Here is an 18920-nt window from a genome sequence, read left to right on the forward strand (position 1 = left end):
ATTATTTAAATAAATTATTTAAATCTCGTTTCCTACTCAACATTGGACAAAGAACAAAGTGGTTAGAATAAAGTTTCTTCCTTACATTCGTCAAAGAAAAGCAATTCAGAAAATTATTGTCTAAGAACAGCTTCAGTTCAAATGACTGATGTGCATGAAATGTCGTCAGGTTTTCTCTGCAAATACAGTCTAAAATGTTCTGGCGAAGTGTTGAATTGAATGAACATACGACTGTTAATGCACTGCTTTTCAAATAAATAAGGTGGCAGATGATATGAAAGATTATTTTATTTAAAAGAAAACTGAAACCACCAATATATTACAGTACAATCAAGTATTTAAATAAGCAGTATATTAATGAGCTATAATTAAAAGGTATACACTGGATCTAAAAATAATAATAATAAAAAAAAATTCAAAGTTGTTCAGTGTTTTAATCATGAAAGTTCACATTAAATTAGTTACTAAGATTCTGTCATTTATTGTACACATGGTGGAACAAAAAAAAAAGTCCAAAAAGCTTGAAGAGAGCTTGCAGGTGACGGTTCTTTGGATCTTTTGTATGTAAGAGTGATTATGTACCATGTAGTTCCAGAGCCATTTAGTCTGCTCCTCATGACATTTCACAGTGAAATGAAAAGAATTAGCTGTGAAGAAACTCGTGTACTTTTCCACCCCCAAAGGTGCTGCTGGGTAACACTTAAGATGTTATGACATCAGTTCCAATCTCATACTTTTGAGACTCATAGCAAACCCAAACATTACATTGACAAAAGCTTTTTTTTTTTAAAGCTGAATGTTTGGAAATTTTGGATGAAAAATGTAATGCAATAATCATTATAAAACCCAAGTTTCTTTCTATCACCAACAATGTATATCAGTTAAATGCACATCTTAAATTTCAGGTTCAAATCCAGCACTTCCAGCAGCTAGCATGGGGAGATGAAAAGCAAGTTGCAGTCTAAAGATCAATTTAAAGCACTGCAACAACCTCTTGGTATTTCAAGATAATCCTAATCTGAGGTTGTAAATTTGTAGGTCAGATCCAGGACATAGGACAGACAGAAGATATTGATGCCCTCTGCTGGCCAAAACAGTTTATAGCAGATTATAGCTGGTTTGAAACTTTCCCTGCGTCCCAATGTGCATACTATCCACCCTATCTGCCCTAAATAGTATTGACAATTACTAATGCCACATACTATTTAGGATGGATAGTATGCACATTGGGACGCAGTGTTTAATTCTAGAACCAACCAGGTCACTCAGCTAACTGAAACACACTACAAACAAACCATGATAAACTCCCACACAAACATTCCATTTAAAAGAAGACAGAAAACTTAATTTAAAATGTAATCATTTATTCCCAAAATCATGGAAAAATACATTTAACAATGCATAAAAATAAATAAAATCTGTATTTTTTTCAGAGATTGTTGAGTCTCTGTTGGTTGGTGGTCAGGGGTTACTGATTTCTAGTGTATTGTGGTAAGGGTTTGGATGGCTACTCCTCCAGCAAGATGTCCACCTCCTCCATGGGCACTCTCAGACGCAACTCCTTCTCAGTCAAAAGATCTAAAAACTCTTGCACACGTTCAGGAAACAGCTGCACGGCGTCCATGTACAAGCCCTTACAGACACACACACACGCACTTAAACTGTAACATACACATTGAGAGGCTGAAAATAAACGTGTTAAGTGTGGAGACATTGTCACAGTAACACCTGTGTGTGAGTCTAGTGAACCTTACCTTTACCCAGGGCACTTCCTGCAGAGCCTTGTAGAAGATTCCACTGCCACTCTCTGCAGTCCCATCACATACCTGTAGAAAACACACAGGGCATCAGCTGGTTATTGCTGGGTATTTCTAAACATTTCTAAATTGTAACACGTTCACAACTTTACCATGAAGTTCAGATACATTCTCCACAGCAGAGGACAATGGGCCCCATGTTCTGTTGCTGTAGCAGTTTCAAACAGACAGCGGATACGGTTGCTAAGACCAATCACTGGCTGGCCGGGGAGAGCTTCTCCAGGATGACGAGACCTTTGGATAAAAAAAGAAAACAGCTTGTGCTAATAAACCAGGGGCCAGTGGTATAATCTGAGCCACTATGTTAAGACTGTTTCTTAAGAGCTAGTTTGACCAACAAGCAGTAAGTCAAGGGGTAATCAGGCTTACTTTTTCAAGTTGAAGTAGACCAAACTACCTTTTTTAAGTAACTGATTTAAAAAAGTTAGGACCAGACTTAAAAAAAAAAAAAATATATATATATATATTTGAAAACTAAATGTTTAAAACTAGTCTAAGCAGTTTATGCAACCGGCCACAGATTGTTATTAATCATGTAGCTGGCTAACTAACTTGAACTAATTGGCTCTGCAAGAATCTCTACCAACTGCTCCTCCACCATGGCGGTAGGGTGACCTGAATTAGATCACTGACTGTAGGAAAAAATGTAAAAAAGGCTGCTATAGCGGCCCTTGCTGCAACACTCAGAATGCAACACACTTGTGTCACATTTTGAAATCCATTTCGACACATTAGCTACGATGTGTTAAATTGGGCAGTGCCAGAAGTGTTTGTGTTCACGCACTATCAATGCAACACAACACCAAACAAAATCAAAACCAATCCAAACCAAAATATGAAACCTAAAACGAAATGACAAGAAAACAAAAATGAAAAGCTCACGAGAACTCGTTTTTTCCTCACCTCTGCACAGAGTCCAGAAGCTGTTTGAGTCGTTGTTCTGCAGTGATGGCGAATAGATAAGGCACAACACTGTCAGTTTTCTTTGCCACACTGTGGAAAAACCTTCGGGCACGGCCTGCGCTGTGGAAGCGGTTCTCTGTTTGCAGGTAGAGATGCCATAACAAGGCGCTGGAGGGCAGTAAGGAGATGGCATCTGTAAGTGCCAATCTTAGCCGGGAAAGAGGAAACACATGGGTGTTGGTGTGGTGGCGTAGCAGTGCTGCATGCTGGACAGCAACAGACTCCCAGTCTGCAAAGACCTTGCATCTCCCAGAATCATCTGTCACTTCTGAATTCAAGTTGGTGGGAATCAGTTTTTGGATGGCATGACTGTATACGGCATCAGCTGCATCTATCCCCATTGTCAGGTACTGAAAAAGCCCAAAGCATCCAACCAGGCTGGATGTCCTGCGGAGTTTCTTTGGAGCTCCAGCATCACTGTCTGTGCTCTGCTCAGGTAAAAAGCTCAACAGGGCCTGCTCATAGGCCTTCCTGGCCTTCAATATAGCCACTGGGCTGATCTCGCCAGAGAAAGGCGTGTAAGCAGCACCCTCGGCTAATTTAGTGAGAATGTAGACAGCTTTGGAGGAAGTGGAGACTGTCCCACCACTTAAGGCCTGCTCTACCTCTAACTGGGCATAGAGAAGGCAGAGGTTGCAGAGAACAGGGTCATTAAGACCTCTAGATACACCCATGCCCAAGGCAGTGTCAAATACGTTGCGCGCCTCTTCCAGGTTACCCAGAAGCCACTCTAGATAGGCATACTCTCTCCAAAGTGCCAGACTTCCCCTGTTATCAGGCTGTTTTAGCAGCCGTTTCGCTAGTCGTTTACTACGCTTTCCCTGAGACTTCAGTTGCCTTTTATTTCCACTGCGTAAACATCTCAGCACCTACAACAGAAAAGCAATGAAGAAGGTTACAGAATGATGCAAACATGGAATTAAAGAAGGACAAATTACGTTGAATGTCACAATAATCGTTAAAAAAATGTCAGAGCTGTAAAATGACTATTAATATATTTATATTAGGGCTGTCAAAGTTAAAGTGTTAAAGGTCCCGTTTTATGCCCCTTTTCACAAGATGTAAAATAAGTCTCTGATGTCCCCAGAGTGTGTATGTGAAGTTTGAGCTCAAAATACCCAACAGATCATTTTTTACAGCATGTTTAAATTGACATTTTTTGGGGCTCAGAAAAACGAGCTGTTTCAGTGTGTGCCCTTTAAATGCAAATGAGCTGCTGCTGGACGACACAGGGGGCGGAGCTTCATGAGCTCGCGCTCAGTCTGTCAGGAAAAATTCATCTCACGGAATGATGATAATATCAGAAACTCTCAGTAACGGCGTTCATTTCGAGTCGGACAATAATGCCTACAGAGTCAGAGTGCTGTATAGAGATGAAACAGGTATGGTTTAGTAGTTTAATTACGGTTATTATAACGTATTTGTCATCTGCTTGTAGGCTATGTATCCATTATTTATTAAAAGCCTACAAGTCTGCTGTCTGAATGATGATCAAACATGTACTGATGAGTTTAATAAAGTTTATTGTACATCACACAAAAGATGAAGCGTCAGTTTTACTTCAGAAAATCACCGTAAGAGCTGAGTAAACACAGTAGCCTAAGTTATAAGAAGTGCGCAAGTAGCCAGTAGAGTTGAGGGAGCATTCCTGTGGGCGGAGGTTAGTCAAGAAACGGTTCTAGTGACATCATTAAAGAAGGAAGTAGAGGGATGTAGTCCAATCGAGCCGTTTTTTGTAGTCAACTTCTGTTAAATAAAATATCTCGCTTGGCATTGAACTTTGAGCTTTATAATTTTACAGATATTATTTATGCTCTAACAGCAACATTACACACTAACTAAAGTTTGAAACATGGGATCACGCAGAACGGGACCTTTAACGCATGTGATTCATTTTTTTTAGTTTAATGTGTTAAAAATATTTAACGCAGCATCCGTTTTTATGACCACACTATCATTCATCCAAGTGCTATTAAACCATTCAAACATGATAAAACGCAAAAATCTGCACTGGCTTGTTGTCTGTGAAGCGGTTCTCTGTGAACAAACACCCGAAATGCACGTACAAAATGCAGCTTCAGACAGAGCGCCAGCGCCGCATCGAGTTCCCTTTCATGCTTGAACGGACAAAAACACAAAATTATGTCAAAATTCCCATTTTGTTGAGTATCCTCATAAGCACAGTCTTAAATTAGTTAAAAAGTGTTAAATGAATGTAAAGAGTTGTGAGAAAATGGGATGCGTGTCAGATCCACATCATCTGTGCCTAGGGTTGGTAATCCAATATACTGTTACACATGCATTTTCTTTGTCAACTGTTTACGTTCACTTAAGAAATAGGCATCAGTGTTTGAGGATATTTTGACATATTTTTGTGTGTATTTGTCCGTTCAAGTGCAAAGATACATGGAAGAGAACACGGTTCAGTATCGCACATTATACAGTATGAGAAGCGGCTTTCTGTGCGCTCGTTTTGGATGGGTGTGAAGCACAGAAAATGTCTCCTTGTGCTTGAATGGTTTAAAATCACATTAAAATCACTTTTTAAGCATGCGCTTTGGATCTGTGTGCAGCACAGAAAACAGCATGCAGGTCTTCTTGAGCTTGAATGGTTTTTAAGTCATATACACAAAGGAATCGATAAGAGGAATCAAAATGCGCACGTCTTATCGAATCCCCGGTTTGGGGAATTTTGGAACCGGTTCTCGATAACCAACCCTATCTGCGTCAGGTCTTAAATTGAAAGCAGCCTAATAAACCTGTACGTTTTTTGTGCATTTTAGCAGGTCAGGTCAAATATGAACAGGACTGACTGGGCCAGTAAAAAAAAAAACCTTAGCATTAATCCCTGATAAATTAAAGGCACAGCTAAATATGACATTAATTGGCAAAATGGGTTTATCTGAAGATTTTTCTTAAGTTCACATAAATTAAAAGTATATATATAATTATATTTTTTAAAGCCTATTAAATGTTAAAATTGTTTGCTTTCAATTATACTGTAATGTTGAATGGCAATAATTAATGGCTTTAATTAATAGAGACATCAGTGATACTGGACTTCATTCACAGTGCTTAGTAAAAAGATGCCATTAAACAAATATTTAAAATATACTGTCTTTATGTTGTTATTTTGGAGATTCAATGTGAAACTATTACAATATATTAAAAACTTTAATGTTAGGTGTGATTAATCGCGATTAATTACAGAAAAATGTGCGATTAATTCATTTTTTTTATCAATTGACTAAACTAATTTATATTCATATAATTCAAATGAATCACATGATTATGATAACATATATTATAGGTTTTTTTTAATTGTCATGATTTTTTATAATTATGATAAAAAATTATAATGATAATAATTATTATGAAAATAATGTTAAAATATATTGGGTTTTTTTATTGATTTTGCATGTAATATGACTGTCAATTCTTTCTGAGATTGTATAATGAAAAATATCTATGAATGCAGAAATGATGGTTTATCATTTTTTTCTTTCTCACACACACAGACCTTGAGTTTCTCGTACTGCAGCCAGCAGAGAGTAATAGCAGCTTGATCCCGTGCAGAAACGAGCGGGAGAGTTTGCTGTAGAACGTTCTGGAGAAACTCCTCCCCTGCCTTACACAGCCCTGGCTGCCTCCTGTCGTCACTCAGAAATGTCATGTGACCCACTGCACGGATCCCAGCCATTGGGAGGTCATAAGAGGTCAGAGGTCGCTCCTGGTCTGGGCCCTCTTCAAGGAAGGCGAGATCGTCCAGTAGAATGTTTGAGGAAGAGGTTGTAGAAAACCTTCCTGAAGGTCCAGGCAGACCTAGGAACTGCAGGAATGACAGGATCACCTGCAGCTGGAGATCTGGCCTGTCCACACGAATCAAAGATGGGCCGATATCATCAAACAAAACCTGCATGGACAGAGAGAGTTTATGCACAATTAGAACATTCATAACATCTTGCAAATGTTTTGGCTAATATTAACTGCATTACACAATAAAAAAAAGTGTTGTTGAGCATATAAAATTCATTTTGCAGAAATTTCCCTCAACAAAAATGCAAAAACATCAGCAGATTTAATATGGGCTAACTCATCAGGTTGTCAACAAAAGTCGCACCTGCCTGTCGGGGTCCTCGCAGTCCTCTTCTGAATGGCCCTTGGTTTTATCTGGTCTCCATGGCAACCAGTTGTTTGCCTCACGGGACGTTTCTACATCTAACCAGATCTTCCATTTAGGCCTGGTCTTGTCTTTGATCTCTGAGTCATCCTGCTCTTCTTCATCTTCATCATCTGCAGGCCATAGAGTTCACTGTAATGTTAGCTCTCAGAATCAATAAAAACACTTTGTCTTGTAATTGTGCATCAGTTCTGAAAAAAACTTGTGTTGACAACTACAACTATCTTTATCCCATGATATGACAAGCACTCGCTATTGCTGTCCGTGTAGTCAGAAATACCAAACTTAAAAAATGCCTTTGAACCAAATGCTGAACCAGCAGCTACATTAAATAGTAAACTGGCAATTATCTCCATCTCTGTGTGTGTGTGTGTGTGTGTGTGTGTGTGTGTACACTGTGTTTGGTTAGAACACCTGGCTCAGGTGGAATCACCCATCCTCCTCTCTCCTGCTGAAGCATCCAAGCATTCCATCCCCGAGCCCCCCGCTCCCCTATCCTGGGCTCTCCACTGTCCCAAAATGGCTCAAAAAATTCCACCTGGACACACAAAGAAATAGAAAAGATTATAAATATCCTAAAAAACACAAGTAGAACAACAAATAAAAGCTAACAATCCATCAAATTTCCCACACATTTAGACCAATAGATTTTCATGATTTTTCCATTCATTCATGATTTTTTTTTAAACTTGTTTTGATATAATTTATACTCTTTCTTTATGAAATATTTAGAGCTAAGCATATATAGAAAATCTAAATTAGCCATAATAGGGTTCGTGCCTTTTTCAGTCTTGGGTTTTAAAATACTGATATTTCCTGGTTTTCACTGAGCAATCCATTTGAAGAATCACTAACAGTACGACTCTCATTCACATAAAAGTGTCGTAAAGTGTGTACTCAGCTGAATGGTGAAGTCTCATTTAATTTGCAGTTATCACACTATCCCCCGGTTTCACAGACAAGGCTTAAAGGGTTAGTTCACCCAAAAATGAAATGTCACTAATTACTCACCCTCATCGTTCCAAACCCCTAAGACCTTCGTTCATCTTCGGATATTAAGATATTACTGCCTATGGGTGGTTCAAAAATGTCATCAAAAATATCTTAATTTGTGGTCCAAAGATGAACGAAGTTCTTATGGGTTTGGAAATACATAAGGATGTGCAACTAATGACAGAATTCTCATTTTAGGGTGAACTAACCCTTTAAGCTAGTCCCAGACTAAAATGAATGTTTGAGCTGTTTTAACTGAAAGCAACTTACACTGACATATCTTAAAAAATGCCAGTGCCATTGTTTTGTCTCAAGATGCACACCAGTAATGTATTTTTAAAGGCATGTTTATAAAAGCTACTTAAATGTCCTAATTAAACTAATGCCTAATACTGACTTAATCTGAGCTGTCTGTGAAACCAGGCCTAAGTGCCAAAACTACCTCATACCGCAATACCAAACTCAACCAGGACCAAGAACTTGCTCAGCCAATCAGAGAAAGACACCAGGAGTGGTAAGCCAATCGCAGGATTACAGGATGATTAATGCAACAGTGATGTGCATGCCACTAATTGACATCTCCTAAAGTTTAAGGATAAGAAATTCAAAGAAACAAAAGGTTCACAGTTATTTACCATGAGTAAGAATGTCAGGTGGGTATAATTTGAGCAATCAATCACAGACTGAAATGCATATCACGTTTTTAATAAATCACCAACAATCAGCTTCTGAGCCTATCAAGTTCATGTTGAAAGTGTCTTGGACCGGGCGCGATCGGACTTTCTAGGACTCTTTAGGTCTTGCTCAGCAGAATGTGTATGTGGCTGTAGACAGGAAAGATATTTCTGCTGTTAAAGAAAAAGTTTGTTTTAAAAAGCAACAGTGCATGTGAATATGCCTCTTCAGCAAACCCTGTGACCGAAACGAAGAGGCCAGAACAACCACAGTTTCACATTAACACCTCTTCCTGTATAGTATATATACAAGATAGTATATACAGTTATGCCTCTGTTGTATATACTTTTAAATTGTTAAATATTCAATTTCTTAAATGGACTACAGAGTTACAGTTTCACTGCACAGTAAAAGCGGTTACATATTTTGAGTTGGTGGGTTGCCTGAAAAATTACTTGACTATTCTGTTTTAAGGAAGACCAGTATAATTCCATGGGTTTCGGGCTCGACCTGACCCCAACAGGACACGTTTCTTAGGGGGTGCTGACATAAGATGCGTTCATAAACAATGAGACAGAGCGCAATCGAATGAAACAGAATGCCAAAGACGTTCATCTTAATTTGTATGGCTGTAGCGACAGTGCTTCAAAGGAAATGAATTAAAGGACGCAACTTTTACAACAGGGTTTTAATGCTTTTGTATTTGTTTGTATACCTGCTGTCTAGTGGGCAGATCTTTCACACTGTCTGGCTTGAAGAAAGTGAAGTCCAGCAGGGCTTGGAAGAGACACACAGCTTTCTCTGTGTGACCTGCTTGCCGCAGGAAATGGCACTGCTGTAGGAAGATATCTGCCAGAAAAGAGAGAATACTTTGTTTCACTTGAATTCTGATCATGGATATTAAATATATACCTGAAATAACAACACTGAAATACTTAATACTGCACTGACACTTCTGAACACAAGAGGGAAGCACAGAGTCACAGAGCTGCTACTTTAGAGGAATCATTTCCCCAAACATTATCTTTCACTCACCCTAATGCTGTTCCAAACCTGTATGATTATTTTTATTTTTTAACCAAGAAACTTAGAAAGGATTTCTAATTTCAGAACCTCAGATGTGCTCTTAGTATTCAACATTGGCCCCTCACATTACAATAACAATGTCAGACCTTTATCTGTATTGCACTATAGACATTAGACCTCATAATCAGTCAGGGCCAATCAGTGTAAAATTAATTGCATAGTATGAGTGTAAATTTCAGCTCAGCAAACGTGGGCCCTGGGAGTGCTGATCCAGATAAAGGCTGCACATTGACCCGACCTATCGAGGTAATTGTTTAATTAGGCTAATTGAGAATCCAGTGATGGAGAGCACAGAACAGCAAGGGGTCTGGCTCAAAATCTGATCATCCATCCACACACACACACACACACACACACACACACACACAGTCACATTGATTTTAATGGCTGTTCATTTCGGCGAATCCCAGTGCGGGGAAACCCAGGACAGTGATGTTTGTGTTATGACTCGCTGTCTGTCTCTCTCTAAACAGACCCACACTATACACCCTCTAAACTAGCTGACAAACAACATGCCAGTCCACATCAAAAACACAACATCATCACCTTTTACTGTTGCCCGCCAGTCAATCCCTGCCACACACACACACCAAAATGTACACTTGCACAAATTGTACATGAGCTGCTTAACTCTACAAATATTTATGCACACACACCAAAATGTACACTTGCACAAATTGTACATGAGCTGCTTAACTCTACAAATATTTATGCATGTAATCAAAACAAGTCTACAGTTTTCACCCAACTGCTGTCACAGCAACATGAGGGGAGGGAGAGAAAAAAAACACCACTGATGCAAAAAGAGATAAAACCCAAACTATGACAATGCAAAAATGATCTGAGGACCCTAGGAGACATTAGGAAGACCGTGGTGGAAAATCTGGACAGTCCAAAAATGATACATTTGCCAAGTATCTACAATTGACAAGTAAAAAAAAAAAATCACTGTACCCAAGAGGCCTTCCTGTGTGCCTGGAAGTGGAGGGTGAGACACCATACTGCCATCCTGGACTGCACTGAGCGTGCTCAGACATTTTCCGAATACGCCGTTGACCTTTGACACTGAGAAAGTGCTGAAATGACTCTGTGTGAAGAGGAGGTACTTCCTCCATAAAGGGGCACTGTTTGGATGGACAAACACTAGTTTCTTCCACTCTTTCTGCAGGACGGCAGGCTCCCATAGTTCCTTGCACAAGCAGAGTTTCTCCAGTTTCAGGTCCACGTTGGCAGGGTTACTTTCCACAGCCCTGTCCACTATGGACAGCTTCTTCTCCAGCACAGCACGAAGAGACATCTTTCTCATGTCACTGTCGCCGTCACTTTCAGCAGAGAAAGACCCAGAACCAAAGGCCAGCTCATCCTGATCAGAGACAAAAAGAGAGACTTGTAAGATAGGTAAAAAGGAAACTATTAAAGTGGTCCATTTCATCTCTGGAGGCCTACCTGGAAGTGTAAGAAGTCCAGCCACATCTGGATGTCTGTAGGATTCTCCCGTAGCTTCCTGTTAAACTCCTCCACCCGTGCGCTCAGAAGGGTGCTGCTGCTTCCTTGAACCTTAACGCCCTGCGGATCTCCCTTGACCTCCGGTTGACCCTTGCCCTCCAACCACAGAGAGGTTCCAGGGTCATAGACGCCGAGCGGATTGACCCATGATACAGGTGCCTGGGTGGAAGAGCCCTGCTCTTCAGTGCAGGTTGGGAGCTTGATATAGGAATCAGAGGTGGCGGCACTGCCCTCAGAGAGTCTGGGCAAAGCCGGCAGACTATCTGACCGGAGCTGCTGAAGGGTGGAAGGACAGAAATAGCGCTCGGGTTTCTTGACCACCCGCTTCTTTTCTGGGCCTCTGTCGGCCCAGTTTACATCCTGCATCCTAAAGTCCAAACCTAGGCATGAGTCTCCCTTCCTCTTATACCTGAAAAGCAGAAGTTAACATAAGAAAAGCGACAAGAAAAAGTGACAAGTTTGAATTAAATTGCTCTACGCTCTCCCCCCAAAATCAGTGCTGCAAACATGAAGAAAGATTTAGACTCCATCTGGGCCTGCTGACAGATGAAGGACAAAGTAAAAACAGGAGTTGGCAGGTGACTGAGGGAGTATAAGATAACTTGAGAATGTGAAGGAACGAGATCGAAGACGAGGGATATCCTCTTCGAAGCAGCACTTGACCTTCTCAAGAAAAGAGTGCTGGGGTGCACCTCGGTAAAACACACTCTCTTTGTGCATGATACCGATCAGCTTTAGAGCAGTGTGTATGGGGGCATCTGTATGAGAGGGGGGTGTCGGGAGAGAGGGGCGGTGAGAGAGAATGTGAGTATTGATTGTAGTCTCTTAAGTTACAGATGGCAGCTTTGACACCAGATTAAAGCTGATAGAAGCTGGAGAACTGCCAGGCGTGAGATTTGTTGCCTCTGAGCAGTTAATAAACCCTGCACTAAAGCCAGCAGTGCCAGAACACTGGAGTAAATAATATCCAGAATGACACTTATGAAGAGCAGGGGCGCCGAACTTTAACTACAGCTGCAGTGAGTGCATTTACATTGATAACTATCAAAACCTATAAAAAAATAGCTCATAAAAAATGCAAGAAAATGGCATTTAACTTCTTAAGCCAGTATTATTATAGTTCAATTAGGTCAGGGGTTCCCAAACTTTTCCATGACAAGGCCCCCCAAATAACACTAGGTTCTGGCCAAGGCCCCCCCTTTGCAGGATGTTATTGAACCCATCGACAATACTACGGCAAATGTAAAAATAAATCAATAAAACCTCTATCTGAACATCAGATTATGTGATGGTGTTTGATACCAGCCTATCAGAAAGATTATAGAGATGAACCGATTACAATTTTCTAGGCCGATTCCAATTTTTCATTGAGTTTGACCTGCCGATACAGATTTTAGCCGATTCTGATTTCATTTTTTCTAACCACTTTACAGCACACATAAATATTTATATATTTTTTTTTTATAAATATATAAACTCCATATAGTTTTACCCAAACTGAATAATTAAGACAAGTTTAAATGGGTACATTTTCTATAAATATTTTTGAGTCTTCATTTTCTTTTCTGACATAGCCTAATGTTACTCCAGTTCTTGTTAAAACACACTAGACATGCAAATTATGTGCAGTTTAGGCACTTTTTGTGTGAAATAGACTCGGCGCCGAAACCCTTCGCTTCACTGCTGCTCATGCGACGCTCCTGCTCGCGGTGTGAATGCACTCATTGATAACATGCACGCCGAAAAAATACGCGCCGCTCGCGCTTGCGATCTGAAACGGCCGCGAGGTTTCCTACATGTGCGTTCCGTGTGCACGTGGGATGCTGATGTTGCGCAATGTTAATCATGCGGTGCCCGAGTGCATTTGACCGGCATAAAATCGGCATATGTCAGACTGACCGGCCGGTCGCCGATCACATGAACATCGTCCAATTCCGGTCACCAGCCAATCAATCGGTGCATCTCTAAAAGATTAGCATTACAGGTATAATGTTCAGATAGGCTATGTGACAAATTATTATAATGCTATTTCATAACAATACTCATAATAATATAAATATTTGTACTTTTTGTAACTTTTTTTTTCGCTTTTTTTTTTTTCCAACTCGCTGCGGCCCCCCTGGCGGGCCCCCACTTTGAAAACCCCTGAATTAGGTTATAGCTTTTATAAACGTGCCTTAGAAAAAAACATAACTGATGTGCATCTTCTTGAGACAAAACAATGGCAGTGACATATTTTGCCCCTTTTTACTAAATAAAAAATAAGTCTCTGATGTCCCCACATATCTTTTTTTATAGCATGTTAAAATTGCCACTTTTAGGGTGTGAGCAAAAACTGTTTGTGTGTTAAATGCAAATGAGCTAGTGCTCCCAGCCACCTTTCAAGAAGAGGGCGGGGCTTCAAGAGCTCACGCTCCGGCATACCGGCAACAATAAAACAGGACAATCTCATGCAATGAAAATGTCAGAAACTGTCAGTAGCAGTGTTCAGCCTTATATGTTCGAACCAGCGATTGCGCACGAAGCGTTGGCATTGACCCATCTTTCAGAATCAAATTTTTTTTTTAAACCAGCGTTGAAAAGACCCTCGTTTGTGAAGCAGTCCGGTGCAAAATGATTGGCGCAAATGTATAAGACTTTACCGATTTTCTTCAGGACATTTTATTCGAAAATTAAATTGAACCACAATGTCCTCAGTGATTCAGATGGCGGGTCTATGGAGACTCTTATGTAAGCATTGGTACATCCCAAAACATACTCTTGTAATGCCTCTTTGGCCCAGACATGATGGGAATTATAAAAAAAATTAGTGAGTGGATTTTTTACCATTATAGGCTGGTAGTTCTCAAACACTGCGGACACACATCGGTGTTCAAACACCTTATAAAAGTGAATTTTGCCTAATAGGTTCCCTTTAAGATATGCCAGTGCAAGTTGCTTTCAGTTAAAACAACTCAAACATTTTAGTCTGGGACTAGCTTAAGCCTTGTCTGTGAAACCAGGGGCATATGTTTATTGCCTCTTTAAGATTAATCACTTGTTGAATTCCTTAATTGTAAATCGCTTTTGATAAAAAAGTAAACTAAATGAATAAATGTAAAATATCTAGGTTTTACTCATGCCATTAAAAAAAACTGTTAAAGATGTTTACATAACCTCACACATAGCAAGTTATTAAGCATAATTGGTGTAAGATGTGAATGTAAACACACTCCATGTACTCAAACTTTGATCTTAATTACAAAACAACTTTACAAAAAAATACACAATTCAATTTAGCAGATATTCGCAGGAAAAACCCTTTTGCATGCCATGCACACAAGAAACTTGTGCGTATAAACAAGAAAAGTTTATTGTCCACATGCAGATGGTTTTTTCGGCAAATATCACATTTAAAAAATGTAGACAGAAATGATCTACAGAACAAAGTTAAATTTTTGTTTAAAGTTTGTTAATTGGTGAATTCATTGCAGAGAAAAAAAAGAATAATGCATAATTATAGTGCATTCTTTTTATAGTGCTTCCCTGGACTATGGAGAGTTTGGCACCTGCTGCTGCTGCCAAACAGAAAGAATGAAAGAGGAGAGCATCTATGTGTGAGACAGACAGACACACAGAGATGGTGAGTAAAGTTACCTGGCTATGTCTCCTCTATAAAGGGATTTGTATTCCCAGTTGGCACGGTCAGCTCTCCTGTCGATACAGAAGGGGGAGTCAGTGGGGGTCTGGAGGTCATCCAGCCACATAAAGGTCTCGCTCACCCGAACCTGAGCTTCCTCTCTGCAGCCAAGAGGATGAAAGACAAGGACATTAAAAAAAACACACACAAATAATTACAAATTCAGGGTTAAAAGTGTCTTGAATAGACTGTCTAGAAATGTGGTTGAAGTTTTGTATATTGCAAAGTTCTAAAACAATGCAAACTGAACAACCTTTGAGGGAATTCGCTAATATTTTGCACAAAAATACACACATCCTGCTTCTGTTGTCTAGAAAAGAGCTGCATATTCATTCTGCTAAACATCTACTTTAATGTTTAATGTAAGAAAGTAAGGTGAGCACATGACAGCATTTTGCTCAGGATTTTTCTATGAACACACCTGTCAGCATTGTCCTTTTTTATCAGGTCGCTGGGGTAAATGGTGTCGGATTCAGAACCACTGCTCTCAGAATTATCTCTGCTCCTCTTCTTGTGTTTTTTCTTCTTCTTTTTCTTTCTCTTCTTCGATCTGCCATGGCTATCTTCTCTCTCTTTCCGCTTCTGCTCACTGAATAGACATAAAAAAAGAAAGTTATCCTCTCTGATAAACAGAAACTTTTTAACAAGAAAGTTAATACAATAGTGTGTTTAAATGCGTGTATGTGTAAATTTCAAGCCGGGTCTATAACAGGCATATAGTACTATATTACTGTACATACATGGTTATGAAGCTTAAATACCCATTAAAAGAAACATAATGTATGTACAGATTACTATACTTGTGCATGACATTTTAATGTGGGAAGGACAATGAAATATTTAGCTAAGCTTCAGCTTTGGTTGAAGTTAAATTAAAATTGTATTTTTGTTGAATGCATATTTTATTTTAACAAGATTTACTTTGAAATCAAATAAACTGACATATCCCCTTTTGTAATCTATTATGAGGGTTCTTTAAATCACACATTAAGTTCCACACAGGTGATAAAGTGAATTTATTGAGTCAATAACTGCACTGCGCAAGGATCAGATGACCTTGTGCCTGCTAGTTCCTCTGCTTGCACTCTGTCTGTGGCACGCTGGTGAGTCTTCAAAGCATCTTCTCTGTTGAAGCTCTGATTACTCAGCCATTCCAGATCTGCTGGAGCTGAGAAAAGAAACAAGTCAAACCAAATTAGTTCTGCCGGCCTCTTAAGAACTAAATAAATCAGTCAATCGTGACAGCCTGTCCAAATGAAGCGAAACCTCAGAGGAGTGCATCTGATGTGATTCACACACACATAAAAACTGTCAGTTAAAGAGAGTTGATTCCCTTAAGCAGTGAGAAGGACAGAAGCAAGATGCTATCTGTTACTCTGTGGAAAACCTGGGAAGGAGCCAGATGCATTGCTGACCTGGCTGATATTCTGCACAAATCCCCCACAGCAGCAAAGGTGATCTGCATGCAAGAGCAGTTTGTTCTTTTCTACTGTACTCCATGTGAGAATGGTCCTTTCCCAATAATTTGATATTGATTAGTTGGGATGTTTATCTTCATCTAGCTAACTGCTCAAAGGAACCACTCATACGGAATGGCTGACTGATTACATTGTGTTGAACTATAGCCAAATCCATAAGGTCCAGTTTTTAGCATACAAGATCATTTGTTTGTGCAGAATATGTGTTATATCTAGCGGTGCTTGTAAACATCACTCAATCTATTGCTCACTTTGAACAAACCCTATGCATTAAACTTTGCTGTGTAACTTGTCCAGAATGTTTGTGTATGGATATGAATGACACATTAATCATGCGACTTCTTGATAACAAGTGTGTTTTTGCCTGGAAATCGATAAAACGTGAAATATCCCATACACTTACATTGGTATAATGTACCCTGGCTGCCTGGCCAAATCCGGGCACACGACTATCACTGAGACATGAAGGCTCTTTTGCACAGGCAAAATTGTTTTCAGAAAAAGTACAAACTTAGTTTACTTATTAACTGCTAAAATTAAACAGTAGACAGTTTTATTCTTAAAATGATGCATGTTTTTATGCTTGAAATGATTTACATTTTATAATAATCTAAGTGACACCGTATTGAGGAGTAAAGATGCTTCATAAAGGATTCAGTTCAATGCAGTATATTCCAAAAGATTCACCACAAATCACTGATCTAGAGGTAATAATACTACTATAGATGATTCTATAATTAAAATCTAATATAAAGGCTACTAAATATTATTACTGTTTATCAATTGCAATGCAGTTGCATACTGTTATAACATTATAACATTATTCTACAACTGCTGCTTGATTTACTATAGTAAATCAAGCAGCAGTTGTAGAATAATCAGCACAAATGTAAGGTTTCGTTTACAGGTTATCTTTCAATAATGCACCATCAAATGCACCTGACCTTATCTTGTATGAAGACTTGAAGCAGGTCAGAGAGCTTACCTCTATCCTCAGCAGAGCTGTTAATGCCTGACAGACCAGAGAAGGACGGAAACAGAGCCATGTTGCTTCACTCAGTTCAAAACAGACGCGCGCCGATTGCGTCATCCGTCTGCGACCTAGCAGGAACGCATGCAATGATGAGAAGTCCGACTCATTTATGTGAATCGGTTCTTTCGAACAATACAAATTATTCAGCAATTATTTTGTCATGACATTATTACAACATACTTGCAGCCTTGATTCAGCTCATTTATAGCAAAAAAATTTAATAGAAATTATATATATATATATATCACAATGATTCAATTTGCAAACAATACTAAAAATTTTTTGCATGTTTTAATAAAATGCTATGCTCTATTTCTTGCGCGTGTTGGTAAAAATGTCACAAAATATATGTCATATTTCACATTTCAAGTATAAAGTCGTAAACGTATTTCCAGTTTGATTAATTTGTAACATTTCTGCTATTATAGTAAACTCCTCCTTGTCAGTTAAAATCACCCAAATCCAATAATGTTAATATCATTCATCACATTCATCCAAATTACGAATCGGGTTCGAAAGAAACGGTTCTGGGTTCAATTAATCAGTGAGAAAAAATAAATAAATCGGGTCCCTTTAAAGATTTCTGATAATGAATTTTGGGGGGAAATGTTTTCCATGGCGATTAGGAAATTTAATGCACTTTTGTTTTACTGTTAAATATAAGAACAGAAGTTTGTTCATTATAGTAACAGTTTTTTTGCATTTAGTTAGCAAATGTTTGGTCCTACTAATAAGTGTTAATCTTTCATTCTTATCATAACGGATAGATACATTTATTTCCGTTGTCGCAACCTTAATTTCATCCAGTTTGAAGTGTTATTTATTGTACAAATCGGTTTTTGTACAAAGAGGACAGCAGCAGTCTGTGTTTAACACAGTTTTCTAGGAAAACCTTAACTTTCTTGAAGTAAAGAAGGCTCACGGTGAGTGTATAATATGAGATCTGATCCCGGGAGAGAAATTGAATCAGCCCTGTCTTGTCTAACCGAAGGGTTTGTTGGCCCGCCGGTTCCAGTGCTGCGTGATCCGGGACACACAGAGCGCAATGGCTTGACGCATTGCAGGTCTAACGTAACCAATCAGAGACTCTGTTACAGTCACGAGCGGATTGCGGGTCTCAGCTGGCCAATCATAAAAGCTGTGACATGCTGAGTCGAAATCTCTCTAGCGTCAACTAAGGCACTGAACTTGATGCAATAAGTAATATTCCGACGAAAGAAACTAGTGCCTTTTTGAGAAGTAGTCCCTCAAGATGTAAAGAGTATTAGACCATTTATAGTAATGTGGCCATAATAAATTACTTTTACTGGTTGTCGACACGTCCTTATTTTTTATATATAGAATCTGTGATTTTTAATTAATAAGTGACTTTTTAATTCGTCTCCTATATTCCTAAATGTACTCAAAAACATGCTAATTTAAATTGGTGTGATGAAGAACAGAAATAAAGTTAAAACAATATTATTTATAATATTATATTAATATAACCTATAATTATTTTCATGTTTTA

General features: G+C 39.0%; 1 protein-coding gene across 2 annotated transcripts; it reads right to left on the reverse strand.

The window, feature by feature from the left end:
- Positions 1-1347: 1347 nt before the first annotated feature.
- Positions 1348-18351, reverse strand: nrde2 (NRDE-2, necessary for RNA interference, domain containing). Of its 2 annotated transcripts, XM_082142684.1 has the most exons (15): positions 18333-18351; positions 17363-17478; positions 15956-16067; positions 15321-15488; positions 14857-15000; positions 11161-11629; positions 10669-11077; positions 9344-9477; positions 7375-7498; positions 6901-7073; positions 6301-6693; positions 2721-3649; positions 1910-2051; positions 1755-1826; positions 1348-1633 (listed from the first exon to the last, which is right to left on the reverse strand). In XM_082142684.1, exons 2-15 carry the CDS (start codon positions 17421-17423, stop codon positions 1508-1510), a joined length of 3456 nt encoding a protein of 1151 aa, XP_081998810.1. In that variant the 5' UTR covers positions 17424-17478; positions 18333-18351; the 3' UTR covers positions 1348-1507. The 2 variants fall into 2 exon arrangements, with proteins under 2 accessions (XP_081998810.1, XP_081998809.1); XM_082142683.1 differs by lacking the exon at positions 18333-18351 and having other exon boundaries at positions 17363-17497.
- Positions 18352-18920: the final 569 nt, after the last annotated feature.

This window comes from Leuciscus leuciscus, assembly GCF_965113295.1.
Source record: "Leuciscus leuciscus genome assembly, chromosome: 17".
NCBI lineage: Eukaryota > Metazoa > Chordata > Actinopteri > Cypriniformes > Leuciscidae > Leuciscus > Leuciscus leuciscus.

Bases quoted from the DNA above. Each gene is read 5' to 3' on its own strand.
- nrde2 (XM_082142684.1), bottom strand. From the start codon at position 17,423: ATGGCTCTGTTTCCGTCCTTCTCTGGTCTGTCAGGCATTAACAGCTCT. The intron at 16,068-17,362 runs GTAAGCTCTCTG...TTCTTTTCTCAG, and splicing joins CAGCTCTGCTGAGGATAGAG to CTCCAGCAGATCTGGAATGG. The intron at 1,634-1,754 runs GTAAGGTTCACT...TGTGTCTGTAAG, and splicing joins AGGAAGTGCCCTGGGTAAAG to GGCTTGTACATGGACGCCGT.